At 48.8% G+C, this 23457-nt stretch overlaps 1 protein-coding gene across 2 annotated transcripts; it reads right to left on the reverse strand.

Annotated features, from left to right (window-relative positions):
• Positions 1 to 7160: 7160 nt before the first annotated feature.
• Positions 7161 to 20241, reverse strand: LOC135370100 (mucin-2-like). Of its 2 annotated transcripts, none has more exons than XM_064603792.1 (6): positions 20119 to 20241; positions 18281 to 18341; positions 18179 to 18226; positions 17937 to 18113; positions 16861 to 17049; positions 7161 to 13939 (listed from the first exon to the last, which is right to left on the reverse strand). In XM_064603792.1, the coding sequence occupies exon 6, from the start codon at positions 13875 to 13877 to the stop codon at positions 7887 to 7889; it is 5991 nt and encodes a 1996-aa protein (XP_064459862.1). In that variant the 5' UTR covers positions 13878 to 13939; positions 16861 to 17049; positions 17937 to 18113; positions 18179 to 18226; positions 18281 to 18341; positions 20119 to 20241; the 3' UTR covers positions 7161 to 7886. The 2 variants fall into 2 exon arrangements, with proteins under 2 accessions (XP_064459862.1, XP_064459861.1); XM_064603791.1 differs by having other exon boundaries at positions 7161 to 13942.
• Between the last annotated feature and the right edge of the window lie 3216 nt (positions 20242 to 23457).

Here is a 23457-nt window from a genome sequence, read left to right on the forward strand (position 1 = left end):
GGCAGCTCGTGGCTGGCACGCCGCCGCGGGGCGGGCACCCTATTTTCGCGGCACTGCAAGCTTCACAATTTTTCACACAGAACGCTACACGCTGTACTTTTTATTTCAGCTGACTCACGCATTGTCAAGTTAGCACGTGCGTCACTGTTTAATGGGATACTATGCGTGCGTGACAGTGTGCGTCACTGTTCATATCTGAATTGTAATGCGCAGTGATGCGAAGTGTTGTGACAGGCTGCAGGTATCAGTGAGCTCGCATGTAGCCACTGCGAAACATGACTGAACTGAGTTGAAACTGCGATTACACTCTGTCACACTTCTATGTTCTCAAGCTCGCAGCATGCAGACATATCTGTTAAAAAAAAACGCGATCATAACAGTAAACGACGACAGCATCCTGGATTCCTATTGATGTGTGCATTATTTTTCTCGCTAAAAAAAAGACCTCCTACGTGACGACCGACGTCAAAGTGACGTCTCCTATGTTGATATGCTCGAGCCTTTGGAAAACCAGATTACAAGATCATTTTATTGCATCTCTCTTGGTCCAGCCACTTTCTGGCCCCGTGACACTGTGAAATCACGAACAAGTGATCGAATGAACTATTCTTTTAAACACTTTAGTTCAGTGAACTGAACTGAATGAATTAGGACGTCGGGGTGCCGGTGCCGCTGTGCGCTCTCCACGCACCCTCTCCTTCCCCTCCTTCTCTCTCCACTCACCGCGCATGCACGCTTTGCCTTCCTCCTCTCCCCGTGACCTACTTCCGCGCGCGCTCCACCTGTACTCTCTCTCAGCAGCGCGCCTCCTCTCGCAGTCTACTTTCCCCTCAAGAGAGAACTGATGTTCTGAGGCTGGAACAACATCTAGAAAGAACAAATACATACAAAGCCTCAAACCTGCTAACCAAACTGGCTAACCATTTGAGTGACTTTCATCTTTCATTACTTTCCCCTCGTAGCGCCACTCTCCACTTCCGTGGCTACAAACAGACCACGCCGCGATTCTTTCGTAGCGAGTATGGCCTTAGTAGGGCCTCAGAGTTCTTACTTCAGAAAACAGCGTGGCCGTTTCGCAAATATTTTTCAATTGTAGTGGTTTTGGAATAAGTCCTGAAAATTGTCGTGCTGACGTCGTCTAAACTAATGTACGTAACCTGAACATAAGCTGAATTATCAAAAATGGTTTCCCCCAATGTGTCGCTTGCGGAGACATAGGAGCGTCCCGACTCTAGCCCCCCCTCCCAACATTTGTAGTTTTGTCCGCAATCGTTTAAAGAAATAACCGAAGTTGGGATGGTTAACTAGTGTACTTCTAACTTTTGGTCGTACGACCAGAGAAGCCTGTGGCCAAGCGCAGGTCTGAACTTCGACAACAAAAGCTAAAACAATTTTAGTCACACAAATGGCGCATATTACTAAATGGAAATGTTACGCACGAAAATTCAGAAGATGAAGTACAACTGGTAGTGGTAATTCGAAGTACAAGTGGTGGTTCAGGCTTCGTGCCTCTTGGCGCGAAGCCTTCGTGTGTGCCTTGGCGCCCCCCAAGCAGCAGAGACCCGAGCAGTTATTGCTGAAGCGAAGGAGACACCGCTGGACGTTCTTCGCTACGGTGAGACCTGCCGACTTTTCATTCGCCTTTCATCCCATCATCGGCGACACCCGCTCGCATCGAAGGTCTTGAGACGCAAGCACTGCAAGGTCCGCCCGGTGATTGCTCAGCTGGCTTGTGGGCAACATCACCACGAACGTGCACTGTTCAACCTCGCGAAGATCCTCGGACGGTAGTCGAACGCTGCCCACCAGATGCAAGGCCTTCGTCTTCTTGCGGAGTACTTGCGCTCCACCTGTCTGGTGACGGCTCTCTGAAAGTGCTTCTCCCATCGTCATCCCTTCACCCGTTCCCAATGCGCAATAGGGCAGTGTACACTGTAAACTTTTTCACACCTTTAAAGGTGTGCGCTATGCACATTCAATCTGGTTGCGTAACATTGCATCTCCAGGGTGATATTTTACAAAATTCGGAAAGCATTACTAAAGATCAAGTGTCAGTGCAAATCTTGCTTTCATTATGTCTTGGATATCGTAGGTACGAGCTAATGCATATATGCATCGCTATCGATAATCGAGCACGCGCAAGTGTCTACAATACTGTTGAACAATGCTGAGATGTTGCAAGACTGAATTTTTGGTGGACAGACAACACTCGAGTAAAGAAAATTTGTGCGAAACCGTGCTCCATTATGATGTTACCAAAATTACACCTAAAAAGGCGTGCGCCATGCACGCTATTACACCTTTAAAGGTGTGAAAAGATTTAGAGTGTACCGCCTCAGCGACGGTGAATCGCCCACCTCATCATCATCATCCAATGTATGTGTATGTGTGTGCGTGGTAGTTTCAAAATTTTCACGAAATGACACATAGTCATCTCTAAATCAATTACGTCGAATCATTTAAAAGAAGATGTAAGTGGTACGCCTTAGCTGAGAGGGGTCCAGGCAGGCAATAAGAGATGCACGATGTCTGAGCTATCATGCCCAGTGGTGGGCGCACACACATAACACGTTCGCACGACTTTTACAGTTTTGGACATCCCTTTGGACGCCTCGCTGAAAACCGGACACGGTCTCGCATGGCCCGCAGTTTCCAATAAGCCTTCTTTCACGAACAGTTCGCAGTAAGAAAGCGAAGGGCAGTTCCCCAAGTGCCCCAGCCTTACACAGCCCGTTGGTAGCATCTACCCCAACCGATGTCTATTCAGCCAGTAAAATGATCTGGAACCTTGATCTGATTGAACACTACACAAACCCTGTAAAGATTTGTCCAAGTGACCGTTACTTGGCGAATATTCGAGTTCAGTTCGCAACTATTTATATAATTAAGCTGACGATACATGACATTCACATCAGGAGGTGGCAAAAATCAAATAAGAACAAATGTCGTTCACCGCATGATTCTATAGGTGGCGTAGTTTTTTATTATAATTTAATGACACGTTTTCTGGGACACCCTGTATAAGCCAGCTGTACTTCATCTCTGCAGCGCCACCGGCGCCATGTTGCGGCAGGAGGGCGCATATATTCCCTGTCTCGCGCTCCTATTCCCTCCGGGCTTCGCTGTGAGGACGGGTTATTCTGCCATGTTTGGGCGTATCAACAAGGGGGGCGGACAATTGCTCAACGGACATTTGCTCACCTGTCATCGATAAAGCATCGATAAAGTTGCTCGTTTCGTTAGCCTCAACGACACGTTCAGCTGTCTCGTGCCGTTAAGTTGAACGTGTGAAACGATTAAGCCTCCAGAGCTGACACTTCCAGAGCTGACACTTGCTCACCCCGTTCCCTTTTACAATGGGCCCATCCTGACGGTTCCTTTTTTTTTTCATTTTTTCCTGTGTGTGAAATAGGGAATGACTATATGTGTTGTATTTTTCAAACCACTATTTTATTTTTCGAACCTTTTAGAAACGAGTGCATCGTCCAACAGCTGCTGAAAAACAAGCTTCAGTCTTCCCTTGGTTTAGGTAACGACTTCCATGACGCAAGATATGACAGCTGTCAGTCGTTTTGGCCCTTTACAGCCGTGGCCACAACTCGTTTTTCTGTGTTGTTTGCTGATATGGGACCTAAAAATTTTAATGGAATAAAAATATTTGTGTGGAATAGAAATTTGTGTGGTACTGATCTTCCAGGAAAAGAGGAAATAAGGAGGGGGGAACACTCCAGTGCTCGTTATCTGTACAGGAAATACTAGAAGGAGGAACGCCACCTCACATACATAAAGCGGCAGTGCTCCCTGAGATATGAATTACAAAAAGACCTTTCCGAGGTTCACCTACCCAGGGAATTTACATTCCTTGCAGAATTACGCTATGGAGTCTTCCGAAAAAAAAAAAAACGAATAAAACTTCCCAGCGTCTCACGATATATTAGGTTTTGAAGCATTAAAAGATAGAAAACGAATTTCGCGGTCCCATATTTTCACGAACCGAACGAAGCGTGCTTTACGCTTTAGTGTCTGCACTCTGCTTATACAGGGTGTCCCAGCTAAACACGAACATATTCTTTAAAAATATCTATATATCACTTTTTTCGAGATGAAGTCGGTTGCAATGTAGTATATGCTGAAGGGCACCAGCAAACTCCTAAGGCAATGTCCTAATTAACTTTCAATAATTAACCTTTTAATGATAAAAGCTACGAAGCTGTCCCGATGAGAACATCTGGTCCCTTTGGTCACCTGATACCGTAGCCGTTTTCAAAACACCATTTTCTTATTTATTTTGTTCATTGCGCATCTTCGGAGACGCGTCTTTCCTTCACTCCCAAATCCCAATGTGAGAGGGTGAAGGAGCACAGTGCCGCCTCCCGCGTCCTGGAAAAAGATTAAAAGAAAACAGAAAATACAACCCAAGATAAGCGAAGTTCTGATAGCGTCACCCGATACATTTGTTTTTGTTTTGTTTCCTCAAGTTAAAGCTCATCTTCGACGCATGAGGCGACACTGTGCTCTTTCACCCTCTCATATTCGGAGTGAAGGAAAGACACGTCTTAGAAGATGCGCAATGAACAAAATAAAGCAAAAAATGGTGTTCCTTCACATATTTTTTGCGGACCCTCTATCGAACAGATTTTGGTTCTGAAAACGGCTACGGTATCAGGTGACCAAAGGGACCAGATGTTCTCATTGGGGCAACTTCGTAGCTTTTATAATTAAAACGTTAATTATTGAAAGCTAATTAGGACATTGCCTTAGGAGTTTGCTGGTGCCTTCTTAAGGAGTGCCCTTCAGCATATACTGCATTGCAACTGACTTCATATCGAAAAAGTCATATGTATATTTTTTAAAAGTCTGTTCGCATTTAACTGGGACGCACTGTATGTGTGCCCAGCCCACAGCATTTCGCGAAGTCATGGTTCAAATCTGCGACTGGATTAGCTTACTTGGCACTAAGCCCGATGTTACCCTCACAGCATTTCGTAAAAGCAGCACGATACACTGTATTTTTATACGCTTTTGCACTTGTCAGGCGCGCGAAATTTCACTTCACTTCGCTTCGAAAGACTTCGCGACTATGAACGATATTTTCTTAAAATAAATGAACGACCAATAGTGTCCTCGATTATTATAATCAAGCTCCGCCTTTGCCTACACAACCAACTGCCACGAGAGTCCTACGATGCTTCTATGCTATGCACATGTATGGATTATTTTTTTATTAGGAAGGTTCAATCATGCGCGCGTAGTTGAAAACATGACGCAGAATTTGGATGATTCCCGCCAGTCAGCCCCCTCCCCCCCCCCGCCTCCTCTCCAGCCAAAACGAAGTATGTTCTCCTGCGACAAACAGTGCCACCAAACACGACACATACATAACATGCGAAACAACAGGACGTCAAACTTAATAGTGACCATTTGTCCCGGCCTTGAGCTTTCGTACGGTGAGCAAATGTCCTGTATCCGCACCGCCCACCTCTGACATACAGGAAAGCGCCTGGTGTTGCCATGCGACCCGCGCGTGGCTCCCGAGCAAAAAAAAAACATAAAATAAAAAACTAGTCCCAAGCTTCACGAAGTCGTGGCGTTGTACTGGGCGTTGTCTGGGCTCTGTACTCGTGCAGTTTATTTTGCATTCGTTAGTCATATTAAGATGTTGCCATTTGACCTATAACTGCCGATGACTCTCTAAATAAGAGACGAACGGGGTTGGTTGGCAAATGACAACAGCGAAGATCACGAAAGTAACACGCGGAGAGAAACATGCAACGTGGAACTTTCAACAGCCATAATCATAATCAGCCTTTGATTGATTGATTGATTGATTGATTGATTGATTTGTAAAAGAAAAACTGGAGATGTCATAGTCTCGGACTGGCTACTCCAGGACGCGTTATCAGCCTTTAATCGGTGATTAAAGGTTGAAAGTTCGACGTGCCCTCTCTGGGTCTCTGTGTTACTTTCGTCGTCTTCGTTAGATGACTCTCTAAAACTGCCACTGCGTGGCTGATTTTTACCTGATTGATATTACTAGTGCATACAAAATTTTCTTAGCAACAGCAACAACAATAAATGATGACGATGAGATTGGGTGTTTCTGAGCAAACTCTACATGGCCAATTTGTAGAATTGGTTCCTTCAATGCCACCAGAAACGGACCGGTTCAGTCGCAGGCTCGGTGATCTCCCGAGTGAATCCGACCAAAGATTCTTCTGTATAGTTCAGGAAATTTGAAACGGGGCTTTTTTGGTCGCCGCTTTCTGCAGCTGTGGGCAACGTTCCTAATGACTTACAAATAGAAGTGATTGACGTGCAGTGCGACGTACCGATATAGAATAAATTCGCTGAAGTTGGCGCGGCTTCGTTTCCCCGTTACGTTGGACGAAAGTACCCGAAGATACGTATGTTGTCGCAGAGAAACCTGTTCATGTTCGGTACAGCATATACGTCTAATACATAATGATGACAATTCGTGGCTTTACGTCGCAAGACAACAGCATCAACATGCATAGGGCTACGAGAAAGTGTTTTCTTATGTGATGAATCTGAATAAGTCAAAGTTATACGCTCATGGCTTGCAAACGAACACCTCAACGCAGCCCTTAAGATTGCAACTGCGCAGTCGCTTTCACCCGATGTTGACGCAACAGTTAAAAACAAGAGGTGCGCCAAGATTCCTCAGCACACAGCAAATCAAAAGGAAAAAGGATTGCTGACCATGTCATTCAGCAACGCAAATACATACCTATAATGATATATATAATAATATATATATATGTATATCAGGAACAGGTTACCCCAAACCCCGTGGTATGCGGCCCACGAATGAGTTCGCCCCCCCCCCCCCGTTATATAGAGAAGGTCGAATCATATGCATAATGCAGTGTCACTTGCTTGTATTTGCAAAATTATACACAGGAACGACGCAAGCGCGTGATGATATGAACGAATAGCCCTCCATTGCGTGGAATTAGCTGCGTGACTTGGCCGAGAATGACTCTCGAAAACATGGTTGTCGGCCCGACCCGGCGTGCTGGCGTCTTTTGTCAGCAAGGGCTCGGCCCGGTCTGGAGCACACAGCCAACAACAAGCCCGGCACGTGGGCTAGGTCGAGGGCCTGGGCCCGTGCAGGGCACTAGCACATAGTAACAACGAAATGCGTGAGTAGACCTGCCCAAGGAGGCATAATTTATTTTTCGAAATTGCACTGTTTTACACCTTCATGCGGTGCATAAGCACGCTCATTCTGGTACGTATATCTAAAAGTATGGAGCCTAGGAGTGACAGTTATACTTCACAGAATTACCCGTTAGTTAACAACAACAGGAATGGCGACAACGTGTGTCATGGTCCTATTGTTACTCGTAAAATGATTCCGTGTTTTTAAAAAATGCATTCCTTGGTACTGAGGCGCAGTTTGTTTCCACCTTCCCCTAGAACCATCACCCACTGAATGAGCGAGAAGCCTACAAAATCTGTGAATATTAGCTCTGTAAGGGACGTCGGATGGCAAATTGACCACACAGTTCAGATAAGTGGACGGAGTTACACTGACGAAACGTGCATAAAAAATACAACATGATTCATTGATTGTCCAATGACAAATAACGAGAACAATCGCACGCATTATTGGTCATGCCACCTCCGTCCCCACGCAATCATTTCTCTCATGATCCTCAAAGGGCGAGCGACGCACAGGCTAAATATCACGGACCTAGCAGGCTTGTTGCTAGCTGTTCAGTTGGCCTCGCCAGTGAATCTGCATATAATTCTTCCTTCTAACGTACAGTAGTGAACGCACGCAGGACAGATACGTCAGATGAGGGGCCGGAGATAAAGACGAGAGTCCTATCACAGTTATTCACGTTGTCGCACCCAGGAAGTCACGACGCCATTGGTGTTTCTCTGGTTCTCTCGTGTTGTCGACGCTCCCTTGAGCCGACTAGATACACTATCGGAAAGTTCTGCTGCTTGAGGCTTGCCAAAGTTGATGACTCTGGTGTTTGGCCGTTCAGTTTGTCGTTTGATGTAGTGACAGTTCCGAGTTCTGCGTGTTGTGTGGAAATATTTTGTTCGTTGCCCTCCATGAAATTGTCGTCTGTTGTACGACGATGCTGCACGTTGCCTTTTGAAGTTATCTTTTCCAGTGCATAAGGAAGCCCTTGCGACTCTACGGTAATGTGTCTCTTTTCCGCAAACTCGTGTACAAGCCGAAAAACAGGGCTCTTGCGGATAGCGTCAGCCGTGACCTCAGCAGTGGCAGCTAGCACCACAGTACCCGATACTGTTGGTGGTCCTGATGGTCTGGCGTCTGGTTGTGGAGATGTTGCAGGGCGACGCTCAGTATTGCCCCCTGAAGCAACGTTCGATGTGTCAGAAGGCTCTGGGGATTGTGCGACCACATGGGCGTTTGCAGCGAACTCGTCTTCCAGTATGGGCCGTACTACGGGGCCGTCGAGGACGTCGTCAACTGTAGTCGCCTCAGCAACGAGAGCTGATGGTCCCGTGCTGGGTACTGTTGGTGGTTGGTGAGATTTGGCTTCTGGTTCTGTAGTTGATGTAGGGAGCTGCTGCACGTTGTCTTCTGAAGCAACGTCTTCCAACGCATCAGGAGGTTCTGGAGATTCTGCTACCACATGGGCGTTTGCAGTAAGCTCATCTTCTGGTACAGGCCGTACCGCTGGACCGTCGAGCACGTCGTCAACTGTCGTCGTCACAGCAATGAGAGCTGATGGTCCCGTGCTGGGTGCTCTTGGTGGTTGGTGAGATTTGGCTTCTGGTTCTGTGATTGATCTAGAGAGCTGTTGCACGTTGTCTTCTGAAGCAACGTCTTCGAACGCATCAGGAGGTTCCGGAGATTCTGCTACCACATGGGCGTTTGCAGTGAGCTCGTCTTCTGGTACAGGCCGTACTACGGGGCCGTCGAGGACGTCGTCAACTGTAGACGCCTCAACAATGAGAGCTGGTGGTCCCGTGCTTGGTACTGTTGGTGTTTGGTGAGATTTGGCTTCTGGTTCTGCGGTTGATGCAGGGAGCTGCTGCACGTTGTCTTCTGAAGCAACGTCTTCGAACGCAACAGGAGGTTCCGGAGATTCTGCTACCACATGGGAGTTTGCAGTGAGCTCGTCTTCTGGTACAGGCCGTACTACGGGGCCGTCGAGGACGTCGTCAACTGTAGACGCCTCAACAATGAGAGCTGGTGGTCCCGTGCTGGGTACTGTTGGTGTTTGGTGAGATTTGGCTTCTGGTTCTGTGGTTGATGCAGGGAGCTGCTGCACGTTGTCTTCTGAGGCAACGTCTTCCAACGCATCAGGAGGTTCTGGAGATTCTGCTACCACATGGGCGTTTGCAGTGAGCTCGTCTTCTGGTACAGGTCGTACTACGGGGCCGTCGAGGACGTCGTCAACTGTAGTCGCCTCAGCAATGAGAGCTGGTGGTCCCGTGCTGGGTACTGTTGGTGTTTGGTGAGATTTGGCTTCTGGTTCTATGGTTGATGCAGGGAGCTGCTGCACGTTGTCTTCTGAAACAACGTCTTCCAACGCATCAGGAGGTTCTGGAGAATCTGCTACCACATGGGCGTTGGCAGTGAGCTCGTCTTCTGGTACAGGTCGTACTACGGGGCCGTCGAGGACGTCGTCAACTGTAGTCGCCTCAGCAATGAGAGCTGATGGTCCCGTGCTGGGTACTGTTGGTGGTTGGTGAGATTTGGCATCTGGTTCTGTAGTTGATGTAGGGAGTTGCTGCACGTTGTCTTCTGAAGCAACGTCTTCCAACGCATCAGGAGGTTCTGGAGATTCAGCGACCACATGGGCGTTTGCAGTGAGCTCGTCTTCTGGTACAGGCCGTACTACGGGGCCGTCGAGGACGTCGTCAACTGTAGTCGCCTCAGCAATGAGAGCTGATGGTTCCGTGCTGGGTACTGTTGGTGGTTGATGAGATTCTGCTTCTGGTTCCATAGTTGATGTAGGGAGCTGCTGCACGTTGTCTTCTGAAGCAACGTCCTCCAACGCATCAGGAGGTTCTGGAGATTCAGCGACCACATGGGCGTTTGCAGTGAGCTCGTCTTCCAGTATGGGCCGTACTACGGGGCCGTCCAGGACGTCGTCAGCTGTAGTCGCCTCAGCAATGAGAGCTGATGGTTCCGTGCTGGGTACTGTTGGTGGTTGATGAGATTCTGCTTCTGGTTCCATAGTTGATGTAGGGAGCTGCTGCACGTTGTCTTCTGAAGCAACGTCCTCCAACGCATCAGGAGGTTCTGGAGATTCAGCGACCACATGGGCGTTTGCAGTGAGCTCGTCTTCTGGTACAGGCCGTACTACGGGGCCGTCGAGGACGTCGTCAACTGTAGTCGCCTCAGCAATGAAAGCTGATGGTACCGTGCTGTGTACTGTTGGTGGTTGGTGAGATTTGGCTTCTGGTTCTGTAGTTGATGTAGGCTGCTGCTGTACGTTGCCTTCTGAAACAAAGTCTGCCAATGCATCAGGAGGTTCTGGGGATTCTGCAACCACATGTGCGTTTGCAGTGAACTCGTCTTCAGGTACGGGCCGTACTACAGGGCCGTCGAGGACGTCGTCAACTGTAGTCGCCTCAACAATGAAAGCTGATGTTTCCGTGCTGGGTACTGCTGGTGGTTGGTGAGATTTGGCTTCTGGTTCTGTAGTTGATGTAGGCTGCTGCTGTACGTTGCCTTCTGAAACAAAGTCTGCCAATGCATCAGGAGGTTCTGGGGATTCTGCAACCACATGTGCGTTTGCAGTGAACTCGTCTTCAGGTACGGGCCGTACTACGGGGCCGTCGAGGACGTCGTCAACTGTAGTCGCCTCAGCAATGAAAGCTGATGGTCCCGTGCTGGGTACTGCTGGTGGTTGGTGAGATTTGGCTTCTGGTTCTGTAGTTGATGTAGGCTGCTGCTGTACGTTGCCTTCTGAAACAAAGTCTGCCAATGCATCAGGAGGTTCTGGGGATTCTGCAACCACATGTGCGTTTGCAGTGAACTCGTCTTCCGGTACGGGCCGAACCGCTGGGCCGTCGAGGGCATCATCAACTGTCGCCGTCTTAGTAGTCAGAGCAGGTGGTACCGGGCTGGGTACTATTGGTGGTTGATGTGATTTGTCTTCTGGTTCTGTAGTTGATGTAGGGAGATGCTGCACACTGCCTTTTGAACCAACGTCTTCCAGTGCATCAAGAGGTTCTGGGGATTCGGCGACCACATGAGCGTTTGCAGTAAACTCGTTTTCCGGTACGGGCCGTACCGCTGGGCCATCGAGGGCGTCGTCAACTGTTGTCGCCTTAGTAGTGAGAGCTGATGGTCCCGTGCTGGGTACTGTTGGTGGTTGGTGAGATTTGGCTTCTGGTTCGGTAGTTGATGTAGGAAGATGCTGTACATTGCCTCTAGAAGCAACGTCTTCCAATGCACCAAGATGATCTGGGGATTCTGCGACCACATGGCCATTTGCAGTGAACTCGTCTTCCGCTACAGGCCGAACCACTGGGCTGTCGACGTCGTTGTCGACTGTTGTCGCCTCAGCAGTGACAGCTGATGGTCCCGTGCTGGATACTGTTGGTGGTTGATGTGATTTGACTTCTGGTTCTGTAGTTGATGTAGGGAGATGCTGCACATTGCCTCTTGAACCAACGTCTTTCAATGCATCAAGAGGTTCTGGGGATTCTGCGACCACATGACCGTTTGCAGTGAATTCGTTTTCCGGCACGGGTCGAACCACGGGGCCGTCGAGGACGTCATCAACTGTTGTCATGTCACCAGTGAGAGCTGATGGTCCCGTGCTGGGTACCGTTGGAAGTTGATGTGATTTCGCTTCCGGTTCTGTAGTTGATGTAGAGAGGTGCTTCTCGTTGTCTTCTGAACCAATGTCTTCCAATGTATCCGGAGGCTCTGAGGATTCTACGACCACGTGGGCGTTTGCAGTGAACTCGTCTTCCGGCACAGGCCGAACCTCGAGGCCGTCGGGGATGCCGTCAGCTTTCGTCACCTCATCGGTGACACCTGATGGTTCCGTGCTGGATACTGTTGGGGGTTGATGTGATTTGGCTTCTGGTTCTGCAGTTGATGTAGGGAGATGCTGCACATTGCCTCCTGAAGCAACGTCTTCCAATGCAATAGGGTGTTCTGGAGATTCTGCGGCCATGTGGGCGTTTGCGGTTAACCCCTGTTCTGGCACAGGCCAAACCGCGGGGCTGTCGAGGATATTGGCAACTGTCGTAGCCTCAGCAGTGGGAGCTGATGGTACTGTGCTGGATACCGTTGGTGGTCGAGATGGCCAGGCTTCTGGCTCTGTGGTAGCGGTAGCAGCAATCGGTGTTAGAGGCACCGTGCTTGGTGGGTTTGGTGAACGTTGAAGTCCAGTATTCGTTGTCGGAGACGTTGCGTCGTCGTTATCTTGTGAAGTAACGTCTTCTAGCACGCTTAGTGATTCTTGCGGCCTTGTTAGAACCTCAGCATCTGCTACCATGCTGTCTTCTGGATGCACCACGGGAGTTTCGTTGACACTGCTGACAGTAGTAACTGTCGCCTGCGGTGATATCGTGCTTGGTAGAGTCGATGATTCGGGCGGTTGACTATCATGAAATGTCGGGGAACTTGTTTCGCCATAGTCTGCGTAACGTGATGTAACGTCGTCCAGCAGAAGCTCTTGTGACTCTGTGACGGTGCTTGCTGTCGTCCCGTCCTGACTTTGTGGTGTTGCTTCTTGTGTACTGTGGATGGTGCCACTAGTAGGCAAAATTATATTTGGGGGCGCCGTGCTTTGCGGCTTTAATGGCTTAATTGATTGGTATTCCGGTTTCGTCGTTCCAGGTGTTGTGTGTTCATTGTTGTTTTGATAGGTGACTTCCTCCAATGCTTCATAGGGCTCAGGAGTTTCAGTTACGATGTTAGTGTCAGTGGACGTCTTATTTCCTGATGCTGGTAGTACTACTGGACCTTCTGTGGTGCTGCTAGTGGCCATAATCGTTTCTGTCGGTGGTACTGAGCTTTCCGTAGTGGATGGTTCGGTCGAGTGGGTCTGCGGCTTCGTATATGATGGTAATCGTTCTTCATCTTGGACATCGTTATGTGGCATAACGCCCTTCAATGTTACCTCACTTTCTTGGGTCACGTCTACGTTGCTGCGATGTGTCGTCGTCTCACCATCGCGCTCAGGTCGTTCAGTAAGGACCTCACCTAGCACATTGGAGCCGGTGGGAATCATTACCGTTTGTGCCCACGTCGTGAGTTCCGTAGGTGCCCCAGGCTGTTGGTGCTGGAACTCCCCGTGAGGATCACCAGCTTGGTCCTTTTGTATCCCCTGCGTCGCGACGTCCTCCGATGACCCTGAGGACCCTTGAAACCCAAACTTGCCGCCTGCGGTCCCGTCGGTACCCTCCGAAGTAACTGGGTTTACATTTACTGCGGTGGTTGTCGTCACTATTCCTGTGCCCGGCGTGTCCCACGTGGACGCCTGAACTGTAGTACCAAGTTCCGGGGGATTCTCAACGTCAGAGACTTCGTTGTCCTCTTCGGGAACTGAATTGGTCGTTGCGTCCAACGCAGACGCTGGATAGGAAGTGCTCTTTGGCAGCACCAGTGGGGTGCCCGTTAACAATGGTGTGATCGTGGACACTGCAACCTCCTGGTCACTCGGCGTAGATGGTATACCCTGGGTGGTGTTCGGTACATGCTCAGTTGACCCACTCGATTGTTCGTTATATTCGGACTCCTGATTATGCGTTTCTCCTTTGTTCGATGTTTCCGACGGTTCGTGTTGCACAGCTGCGTCGTTTGCAACGCTCACCTCCGCAACGTCTCCTACACTGGCATCATCGACGGCCACTTCGGTGGGTGCAGTGTTCACATCTTCTGCTACGGTGTGATCCATGAGGGTTGCCTCTGTGGTTGTAAGATGCTCAGAGGTCTGTCTTTCAGTGGTAGACGGCGGCTCTTCTGAAATCAAAAATGGAATGTAGTACATTGGAGTTTATAATGGGGCAAGGGCTAGTGGTTTGTACGATCAACAGAAGTGCGCGGCATTCGCGGCTTGAATGTCAGTTTTTTTCGTCATTACTGCTTAGAGGCTTTAGTGAGAACTATTGCGCGTAGTATTTCTTCCGACGTTCTGATTTCCTCGTGTGATTCTAAACCGGTCTACGAAAAGAAGTAACCATGAGGATGTAACGCGTCGTCATAAGCTTAAGAATCTCCAGCTTGGGTGTACGTGTTGCCTTGTAATGCTCATTCTTCCTGCGGTAAAATTCCCAGGAAACGTGATGAATTCAAAGAACCTAGATCATTATCGCGGGGTATCAAATAAAAAAGGTTCGAAAAAGAGGTAATTTTTATTTTGCTGCCTCTCGCTGCGACGCGGAGACGGTGTGACTGCAAGAACAGTGTCACGGAACTGATGTAATACCATCGGCTATATGAAATGAGTTACGTGAAAACGAACGAGTTCCGAGTTCATCTTTTTCATCGTCGTCCCACTCATATATTAGCCAACATGCACTGATGTATAGTACCGCAATGCGGCGTATGCGAAATAGCCATACCCATCGCTATCACCATGAATGAGACGCCATTAACAGGGCAGCTCGTTTTGACGCTTGTCCTGGCTTCGGTAGCCAGTGCGATCCAGTTTCGCTTCTCGCCTGCGAGTGTATGGTCTTCTTCCGTCCGCCATTAAACGGGCAGACAGTGCTTCGCGAGCTGACCGCGAGGTGGGGCTTTCACATCGCCTCATCCCATCGTCATTCATGTAGTTATTGTCGTTACGTGAAAACCCGTTGATTATTAATACCTATTTTCTACTACTGCCGGGTAAACTTAGGCCCCTATTTTGGCTATACCTAACTGCCCGTCAGCAACAGGACTCCCCAACCTTAAATGCTGCTCACAACTTAATTCCTTTTGAAAGAGCCGCACGATCCGGACGGTTGATGGCACCCTCTCCTTGCTTGATGAATTTTACTTTTGCTGGGAATCTATTGGAGAATATATGCCCGGCTCTATGGGCTCACTTTTGTGCGTTTACAGTCGCAAGCTTAGTAGCCAGCACTTTCTTGGTCTCCTTCCTTTTACAAGCCGCATGGTTCTTTTGTACTGCTTTCGACGCACTTGTCCGAAATCTTCCTTCCAATGTACAGCAGTACGTATTGGCTTGGCCGACGCTGAAGGAGCTGTACCATTATTGTGTTTGTGGGTGGGTAGGGTACTGGGCAGTGTGCCGTACGAGTCTATTTAGTCAGAAGAAACAATCTTGCAACACTTGGAGGTTTCAGACAGGATAATACGCGAGCTGTTCATTTCAGGCAAGTACTGTTCAGGGTGTGTGCAGTAGTTTTAAGTAAAGTAAAGTAGTCCTACAGTAAAGTAGCCCTACATTTACGCACGAAACGCGTTGCCTGTTTACCGTACCAACTTCCGGTGGCGTACGGAGGACGCATTTATGCGGTGGAAACCAACAAAAAAATCGTGGTAACTAAATTCTGCGCAACAAAAAAAAATATCGTTCCGCAGACACTGCTTTCCGTGCAGTTCGAAGTTCGAATGGGGAGCAAATATGGATGTCTCCGGCGAGCTGTCTCAGGGTACCGACAGGGGCGCTATCTATGTAGAACCCAAAATGACAGAAATGAGCATCCATGTGTGAGGCTTCGTTTCGGTGCCAGTGTTGTCAAGTTGGCGGATTTCCCTCCAGATATAGAGGGTTAGTGTCGCTGTCAGGAGGGAGGTATTTTGATTGTGAGGCTGGAGGGAAATCTGGAGCGTTCGTTTTCGGTTTATAAAATTAATGAAACGGCGCCCAGAACTCCGGAAGAATCCTACCACAGGAAAACAGTTGAATTGACTTTGCTCTCTCTCACTCTCTCCTGGGCCTACCACGGTTCAGAACCGAAGTAGAAATGTTGTGAATATACAAGAAAAAGAAAAAGAAAGCGAAACCGAATTGCGCTGGACGTTTTCCATGCCCTTCTGGGGTTCCGTGTTGGGATTAAAAGAAGCAATAAGTGCTGCCAGACAGGACCGGCGACAGAGGGGGCTGCCGGGGATGGAGCCCCGGGGACTGGGCCTCTGTAGGGGCCCGCCCTACACAAGGCCCGAAGATTGCCATAACCAGGAGACATGAGGATGGGGCCCGGGCAGAACTCATCAGGAGTCATCCCCGGGGCCCGTAATTTCTCTCGCCGGCCCTGCTGCCGGGTCTGTGAACTACCAAAAAACGTCTTGCGCTCCGTTGGAACTATGGCAGAGTACAGCTCCACCACCAACGAACCGCCGGGCGAACCCCGGTACTTCAGCTAGCACTTCGAAAGCTGGAGCCATCCAGGACTAACGATATCTTGACTAGCAGGATGACATCCCGCACTACAGCTTGCCGTATGTCTAGCCATTGTATAGATTTGCATTACCTGGTCTGCGTTATGCAAGCACATCTCCAGCCGCGTGCACCAGTTCTTATAACGCAACTATGTTCCATCGCAGGCAAGCGTGCATCTCAAGGTTGAATTAAGTTGATGTTCCTGAAGAAAATTACATCGACGGAGGTCTTTGGTCGAATTCTGGAGCATTTTTGGCTTCATCTGGAGGGACGGCTGGAAATGACTTGGCAACACTGTATTTGGTCTCTGCGCCGGCAGCACGCCCTTGCGGCAGCTGTACACAACTGTGCAGAGACCACCATGCCCCATTCGAAATGCATCGATTCGCGTATAAATGCGTCGTCGTGTGTCACGGGAAGTTCGTACGCGGTTATGTGCGGAAACGTCGCAAGCAGTACTTCTCAAAGACAATTTGTCAGAGATGACACAGATATTGCGCACTGTCCAGGAGAAAATGTGCGCCACTCGATGCCAAATGCTACTAACCAGGTGGGCAGTGGTCGTAGCGAGGGCAGCACTGTCCGGGAGCGTAACGGGGCTCGCAGTCAGTGCGGAAATGGCAGGCACGAAGAGCGCACGATATGGCGTTTCCTTGGCAGAAGCAATGGTAGCAGGGGCTATGAGGGCTGGGAACTTCGACTCCGTCGTCGTATTCCACACCATCTTGCTCGCAGCCTGCATATACAATAACACCATACACAGGTTGTTTTTTTATTCTCTACAGTTTTTTTTAAAGGGACCATGAAGAATTGAACGAAATATCTGAGTTCTCGGTGGAGGATCGCTCTCAAGTGTTTTATCTTAAATATATCCGTTTTTCTTGCCATACTGCATGCAACGCGGGTGCAGTGCACACGCATCAAAAGCGTCGAGCGACCCCCCCCCCCCCCCTCCATGCACCTTCACGTCACTTGAATCATTTGTTCACTCCTAGGATGCACCGAGCCGGACCGCCAGCGTAGAAGGCCACCTGCTTCTGACGTCACATCTAGTCTCTACGCCGTCTCCTCTACGCATCCTCTAAACGAATGATCTCGTAGATCTACGCAGGATCTCTACGCATCCTCTACGCCTCCACCACCATCATCATGCAAGTAGCTGTTGTCGTTGTATTTTTCCTAATAGCAATTAACACATATCATGTAAACGAACTCGTGGCTTCTTAGTGCATGACCTTTTAGTTAGTATTGGCCGTAATAAATATGTGTTGAACGTTTTACGAAACAACGGCCACTTTTCCCCCCACAGTGCACAAGAGACCTCCACCCGAGAAACGTCATCATGACGTTGGTAGACAGACTGAAACCGAAACAAATCGGAAGGGGAGGGCTGCGTTCCACGAATGGGCACTTGTTCACTGCTTCCTATTGAAAGAAAAGTAGGACCGAAGGTCGCGTCCCTTTCTGGGAACATCGTAATCCCCGCGGCGAGACCGTGGCTTTCGGGCGCGACCTTGTTCGGCACCTAGTTTCCAGCGTAGTTCAAGTCTACCAAAGTGGTGGCGCTGTCGAACACTATGACGTCATTTGTTTACAAACAGGGAGAGGTCCATTGGAACGTACCGCACTCGTAGTCGGGGCAGCAGTTGCCCCTCTTGCGAACAGATCTACAGTGAGGCTTCTTGGGGCATTCCTTTAGCACGCACGCGAATCCAGGTGGCCGGCATTTGCACGTCTCACAGGGGTCTTCAGTTGGGATGAAATCTCCGTTACGGTAGAGCACGCCGTCCACATTGCACACTGAGACAATGGAACAGATATGTAGTAAGTAAATATATTCTCGCGTGGGGAAGCCTCCGTCTTACCTGTGTCGTTGGCAATGTAGAAGGCAGCCCTCTGGAGCCTCAACGCCCCTACAAAGAAAGGAAGTCAGTTTCTACGTCGAAGTTTACATGACGCTTTCTTACTGGAATCCGTCGATGGAAGCGCGCACGTCAGAAGGAATGCGGCGGCCACTATTCGTCTTTCCTGCAAAACACACGAGATAAGGGGACACTATAGACGACCCTCTGTTTACAGACATGCGACGTTACAAGAAGACCGGTTCGAGGTTATATCTCGCTGTGGTGGGCAAGAAGCGGGAAAAACGCATTGGCCGATACGCTGATGAGGCTGATAGTACCAACCAGCATGCTTTGCGCGGCGGCGTTACGTAATCAATGACGTAGAGGCTCCGGACGTCTATAGAAGTCACGAGGAGCAAGGCTGGGAGAGAGAGTAATAGGGGAGAGCAAATGACTCGTGCGGATGCGGTACGTCAACACCACCTAGACAGAGGAAGCCTGCACATCGCCTCCTCTCCCTCCTTCGCTACGTGGACATACGTATATAGTCAGAATTCGTCTGCTACTGCGATTCACCGTTTTGCGAATTCAAGAACCCGCAAATGATTGCAGCTCACCTGGAACCTGTAGACCTAAATATTTCGACAAGGACGCTTTCCAGGAAATCACTTTTGAGAAAGATTGAGACCGTTTTACGCTTTATTTCCAAGTTTTCTCATTTAGTACGCGGGGACGTTCAATCACAACTCGCAGACGACGGTTGTTCTTCTCCACGGCCACGACTGCTGAAAGGCTGTTCGTGATTGGCTACGGCCGTTGAAAACACGATCCTGATTGGCTGACTCTTAATTGTTACGTCGAGTCGACGAGCGCGCAGGCTTTCTGTATCTAGGTGGTGTTGGGTACGTCCTCTTAGCGTCGAAATCTTGGAGCCACCGTGATCGATACGGTGGATACGGCCAACACCAGCTAGACAGAGAAAGCCCGCTCACCCGTTGACGTGACGTAACAACTACGAGTCAGCCAATTAGGATCGTGTTTTCAATGGCTGTAGCAGATCACGAACGTGCTTTCTGCAGTCGGGCCGCCGTCGTCTGTGACCAGTGATTGAGCCCAAAAGCGTATTGCGCTTGAAAGTTAGGTGCAATTGTTTGCGAGTTCTTGAATTCGCAGAACGGTGAATCACAGCAGTAGCAAACGAATTATACTTTATATGTGCAATGACGGTTAATCGGTTAGAAGCATCAATAACTTAATTACACGTTGCGAAGGAGGTAGAGGAGGCGATAAGCAGGCCTTCTGTATCTATGGTGGCGTTGATACGGCTACGGCTGTTCAACGCGTGAATGCCAGTCTGCTTCGGCATCCTGTATCCAATCCAATCCAAGTCGGGCTCCGTGTGTTTGTTTTGTCTGCTATCATCGTGTGTGCTTCGATTGCTTCCTGCTTCGTAAGGAGCGGCTATTGTACTGTTTAAACCTTACGCTGCGACATACGAGAACGGAGCACGGAGCTTGTAGGAGATACCGTTCGTAACATGTTTGCCCTACCGTATCTATCACGGCGACTCACTTGTTGATATATGCCCCGCTTCGCCAGCTTGGTTTCTAGTTCTTATGAGAGTTTTACGGCGGACACCGACCGAGCCTTCCAGGTCGAACGTAAAAATCAGAATGGCCAGGATGGCTCACAATGCGTGTCATCCAGCAAAGCTTTGCACCACGGCCATTACACCGACGGCTTTCTTTATTCCGGAGACAAAGGGACACGCCGTCAGCAGAACAATTAAAGACGTATTAAAACAGTTTAAAAACAATTGAAAAAATTACGGTTCGGGACCTGTACCGAAATAGGAAAGTCTGACAATCGGCCGTCCGTTATTTACTGAAGGCACCGTAAAGCGCCAGGAGCGCAATTTATGTTGTGATGGCGTAGATTAAAAGAGTAACGAGGTGACTCACTCGACAAGTTGTGCATCAGGAGCCAAAATATTCTCGCTCTGCGGTGTATTATCACTGCGAAATCAACTTTACAAAAACAGCCGGGAAAGTTGTGCATGGGTGGGTTCCCGACCACCAGACTGATTTGCATCACCTAATGTCTACGACGTAGCCTACAAGACTCTTTTCTTTTCCTTTTTTTTTGTATTGTTTTTATACCCAGTGTTGTCCGCAAGCAATGTAGGGTTGCCGTCGTATACTTGACGAGCAATGCGCACTTAGTGACCACTTGGACACAGTGTTGCCCGTAATCTTAAATTTTAATTTTTCGAAAAAGGAACTCCCCAGTTGTGACGAAAATTCTGACAAAAGAGTACTGCAGGCTATCGAATATCCGATGACTTCGAGTCCACTCGTGGAAGTCATAGCGCGCAGGATGAGACCGCGCTCGGTGGACCAGATGGCACGGGTTACATGTATCTGCTCCGTGAATGTCTTACGGCGATGGAATGAAGCAGTACGATGGATGAGGGAACGTGCGTGACCCGTTTTTAGTGTACAGCATTGTCCTTTAATAGCGAATTCAGGTGGTCATTTCGTAGCAAAACGGCCGAGCGCTCGGAAATTGCTAGTTCGGCGACCGAGCTGGATCACGTGACCGTTGCCACCCGAACATGATTGCTAGGAATCTAGCGGTTTTAGGTACTTGGATCACGCTAGGGGCGTCGCGGTCGCAAATCTTCGAGTTTTGTCGTCTGCTAAACCACGTGATTTCAACCTGCAGGCCAATGAGGGCACTCGCCACCGTTGCAGTGCGCATGTGACGACACCGGATACAGTTGAGCAATCTGCTGCTCGATCGTTTTGAGACCTGGCAAAAAAAGCGCTAGCTAGCAAATTCCGAGCGCTCGGAAAGCGCGACGCGAACATGCGAGATTTGCTTCATTTTGACCAAGCGAACATGACTGCTCGAGATCTGGCAAAAAAAGTTGCTCCGAAATGACCACCCGAATTCGCCAATAGAGTCGCGAGCAAACCATACATGTAAAGCAAAAAAATTAAAAAAAAGGAAGCGAAAGAGAATTGTACGACGGTTGCCGAACGCGGATATCCTCTGCGCCTCATGTGTAATGCACGTAGAAATCGAATGCCCACTTGCAATGCAAGCGTACTCGGAATGAATGAAATAGCAGGTATATGGCGTTGTCGTCAAATTGTAATATCCAAGTATTATTTAGCTGGCATTCGTCGCGAGACAACTCTGATCATGAACGCATCTAGAGCGTCTAGTGATGCACATAATGTCCGATGTACTTTATTTTACTAATTTATTAACTAACCAACTAACTAATGTCTGATGTTCTATCCTCTACCTTAGCAAAGTACGGAGTTTCGTTGTCCCGGAGATATGGGTTGTAATGAAGACGACGACAGGCGCGACTTGAACAGCCTTCCTGTCATGGACTGCGTGCCACTCAATAATGTAACACTCTTCGAGGTAATGATGCCGATGATGGATACAGACTTTCTCCTTGACATTCTGTACAATGCATAGGCATCGGTATGCCGGTTACCAAGAGGATGTATGTTCAAATATGTTTCCGGTGCGTTATATAAAAACCGGTAAAAGCACGCAATCACGGGCGGATCCAGGATTTTTCTGAGAGGCAAAGAGGGGCCACAACGTCGAATAGCCAGGAGCTTTCAAGGTACTGGCCACGGTGTAGAAGAGCGCTGTTATAATATCTTATGTCGTTATGTTTCCAACAACAATGTTTCCAACATGTTTTCGGGCACGCGCATTGTAACTTCTTCGTGTCGCATGGATGGCCAGTCGTCTGCTTCCTCGATTTCATTCTAAAATATTCGCCAGCGGTAAAAGCAAAACCTACAGAAAGCCGTACACGAGGAATACCGGTGAGGTGAAGCACAGTGTTGCTGGACTGCTTTTCCCTGGAGGAGCGCCTAATCACTCGAAGGAAAATATTCATTTTCTAATCATCTGGGCCACTTGGGGATGAGAAAATGTATCCACTGAAATATCATACGGTACGGATTGATGTCGCACTGTTACCTCAACACGTTTTTGGTGCGGAGTCTCACTTTAAGTGGCGTTAAAATGCCGGCTTGTTGGTATATCATCGTCCATTAAACTCGGTAACAACTCCAGCACTCGGACTTTTAACGATTTCCAAGGAAGTTACACTCACTTCGCTGTCTTATGAGTGTGTTACCTGTCACAATGAAAAGAATAAAATAAATGCTCGAGACGGGGACACATGACACGTAATAATATTGAGTATTTTTGTTTGTTTGTTTTTTGTTTTTTCGTGCATAGTGCAGTGTTTCTTTTCAATTTTTGGTGTGCGCTACCTGAAACACACCATATGGTATACCTAGAGGGTACAGGTGGTAAAATGGAACGCCGTTGTCGGCCCCACAGAGGTGGGCGTAAAGTCCCTGAATACGAAGTATAAGGGCTTTAGGTGGGCAACGTCACGACTGGCGCCCTGGGGGAATGTGCGTCCTGGGCCGACTTCTAAGGGAACAGTGCCGCCATATGTCTGAAAGCGTCTGAGGGAGAAAAAAGCCAGCCGACACCGGGATTCGAACCCAGGATCCTCCCAGACTCGACGTGACATGGCCAGCACGCTAACCAGTGAGCCACACGAGCAGGTTTTTTTGGTTATGTTTTCTTTCTCTTTTTTTCTTTTGTTATTTTTTCGTTTTTCATAATTTATTATGGTTCATGGTGCTACGTACAAGAATGACATGAGTGAATAAATAACAGCAGCGAATAACGAGCAGGTGTACAGCACTGTGCACTCTTAACAGTAACACGACCTCCGTACAATCGGTGGCCGCAGTAGAAAGTGCGCAAGGGTTCGCCACAATGCGAGTAGTAAACATGTAAGTCAAAACCTGACCTTCATGTTTGCAACTCGCATTGTCGGGAACCCTTGCGCACTTTCTACTGGGGCCATCGATTGGACGGAAGTCGTGTTACTGTTAAGAGTGCACAGTGCTGTACAGGGTACACACGGGCACACGTACATACACTACGTACAGCCTAAGCGCTTCGTCTTCTTTTCCCCTCCCCCCTCTGAATACATCACTGGGTTTGCGCAGGGGCTTTGAGTGGTGATGCTCTCACCCTGGCGGGAGGACGTCACGTTCTAACTTCTACGTGACCTTCTGGACGCCACCCACTAGAACGTTGCCTACCTGCGCACTGCTGACAAGGGCCCAATAAGGTCCAAACAGCTGTCCGATGCTGCTATAGCGATGTTCGAGTACTCGTGAACAAATAAATACGGGTTGTTTCGCGTAACGCATCACAAAATTTAATTGAAAATCTGC

The sequence above is a fragment of the Ornithodoros turicata genome, chromosome 10, assembly GCF_037126465.1.
Source record: "Ornithodoros turicata isolate Travis chromosome 10, ASM3712646v1, whole genome shotgun sequence".
NCBI lineage: Eukaryota > Metazoa > Arthropoda > Arachnida > Ixodida > Argasidae > Ornithodoros > Ornithodoros turicata.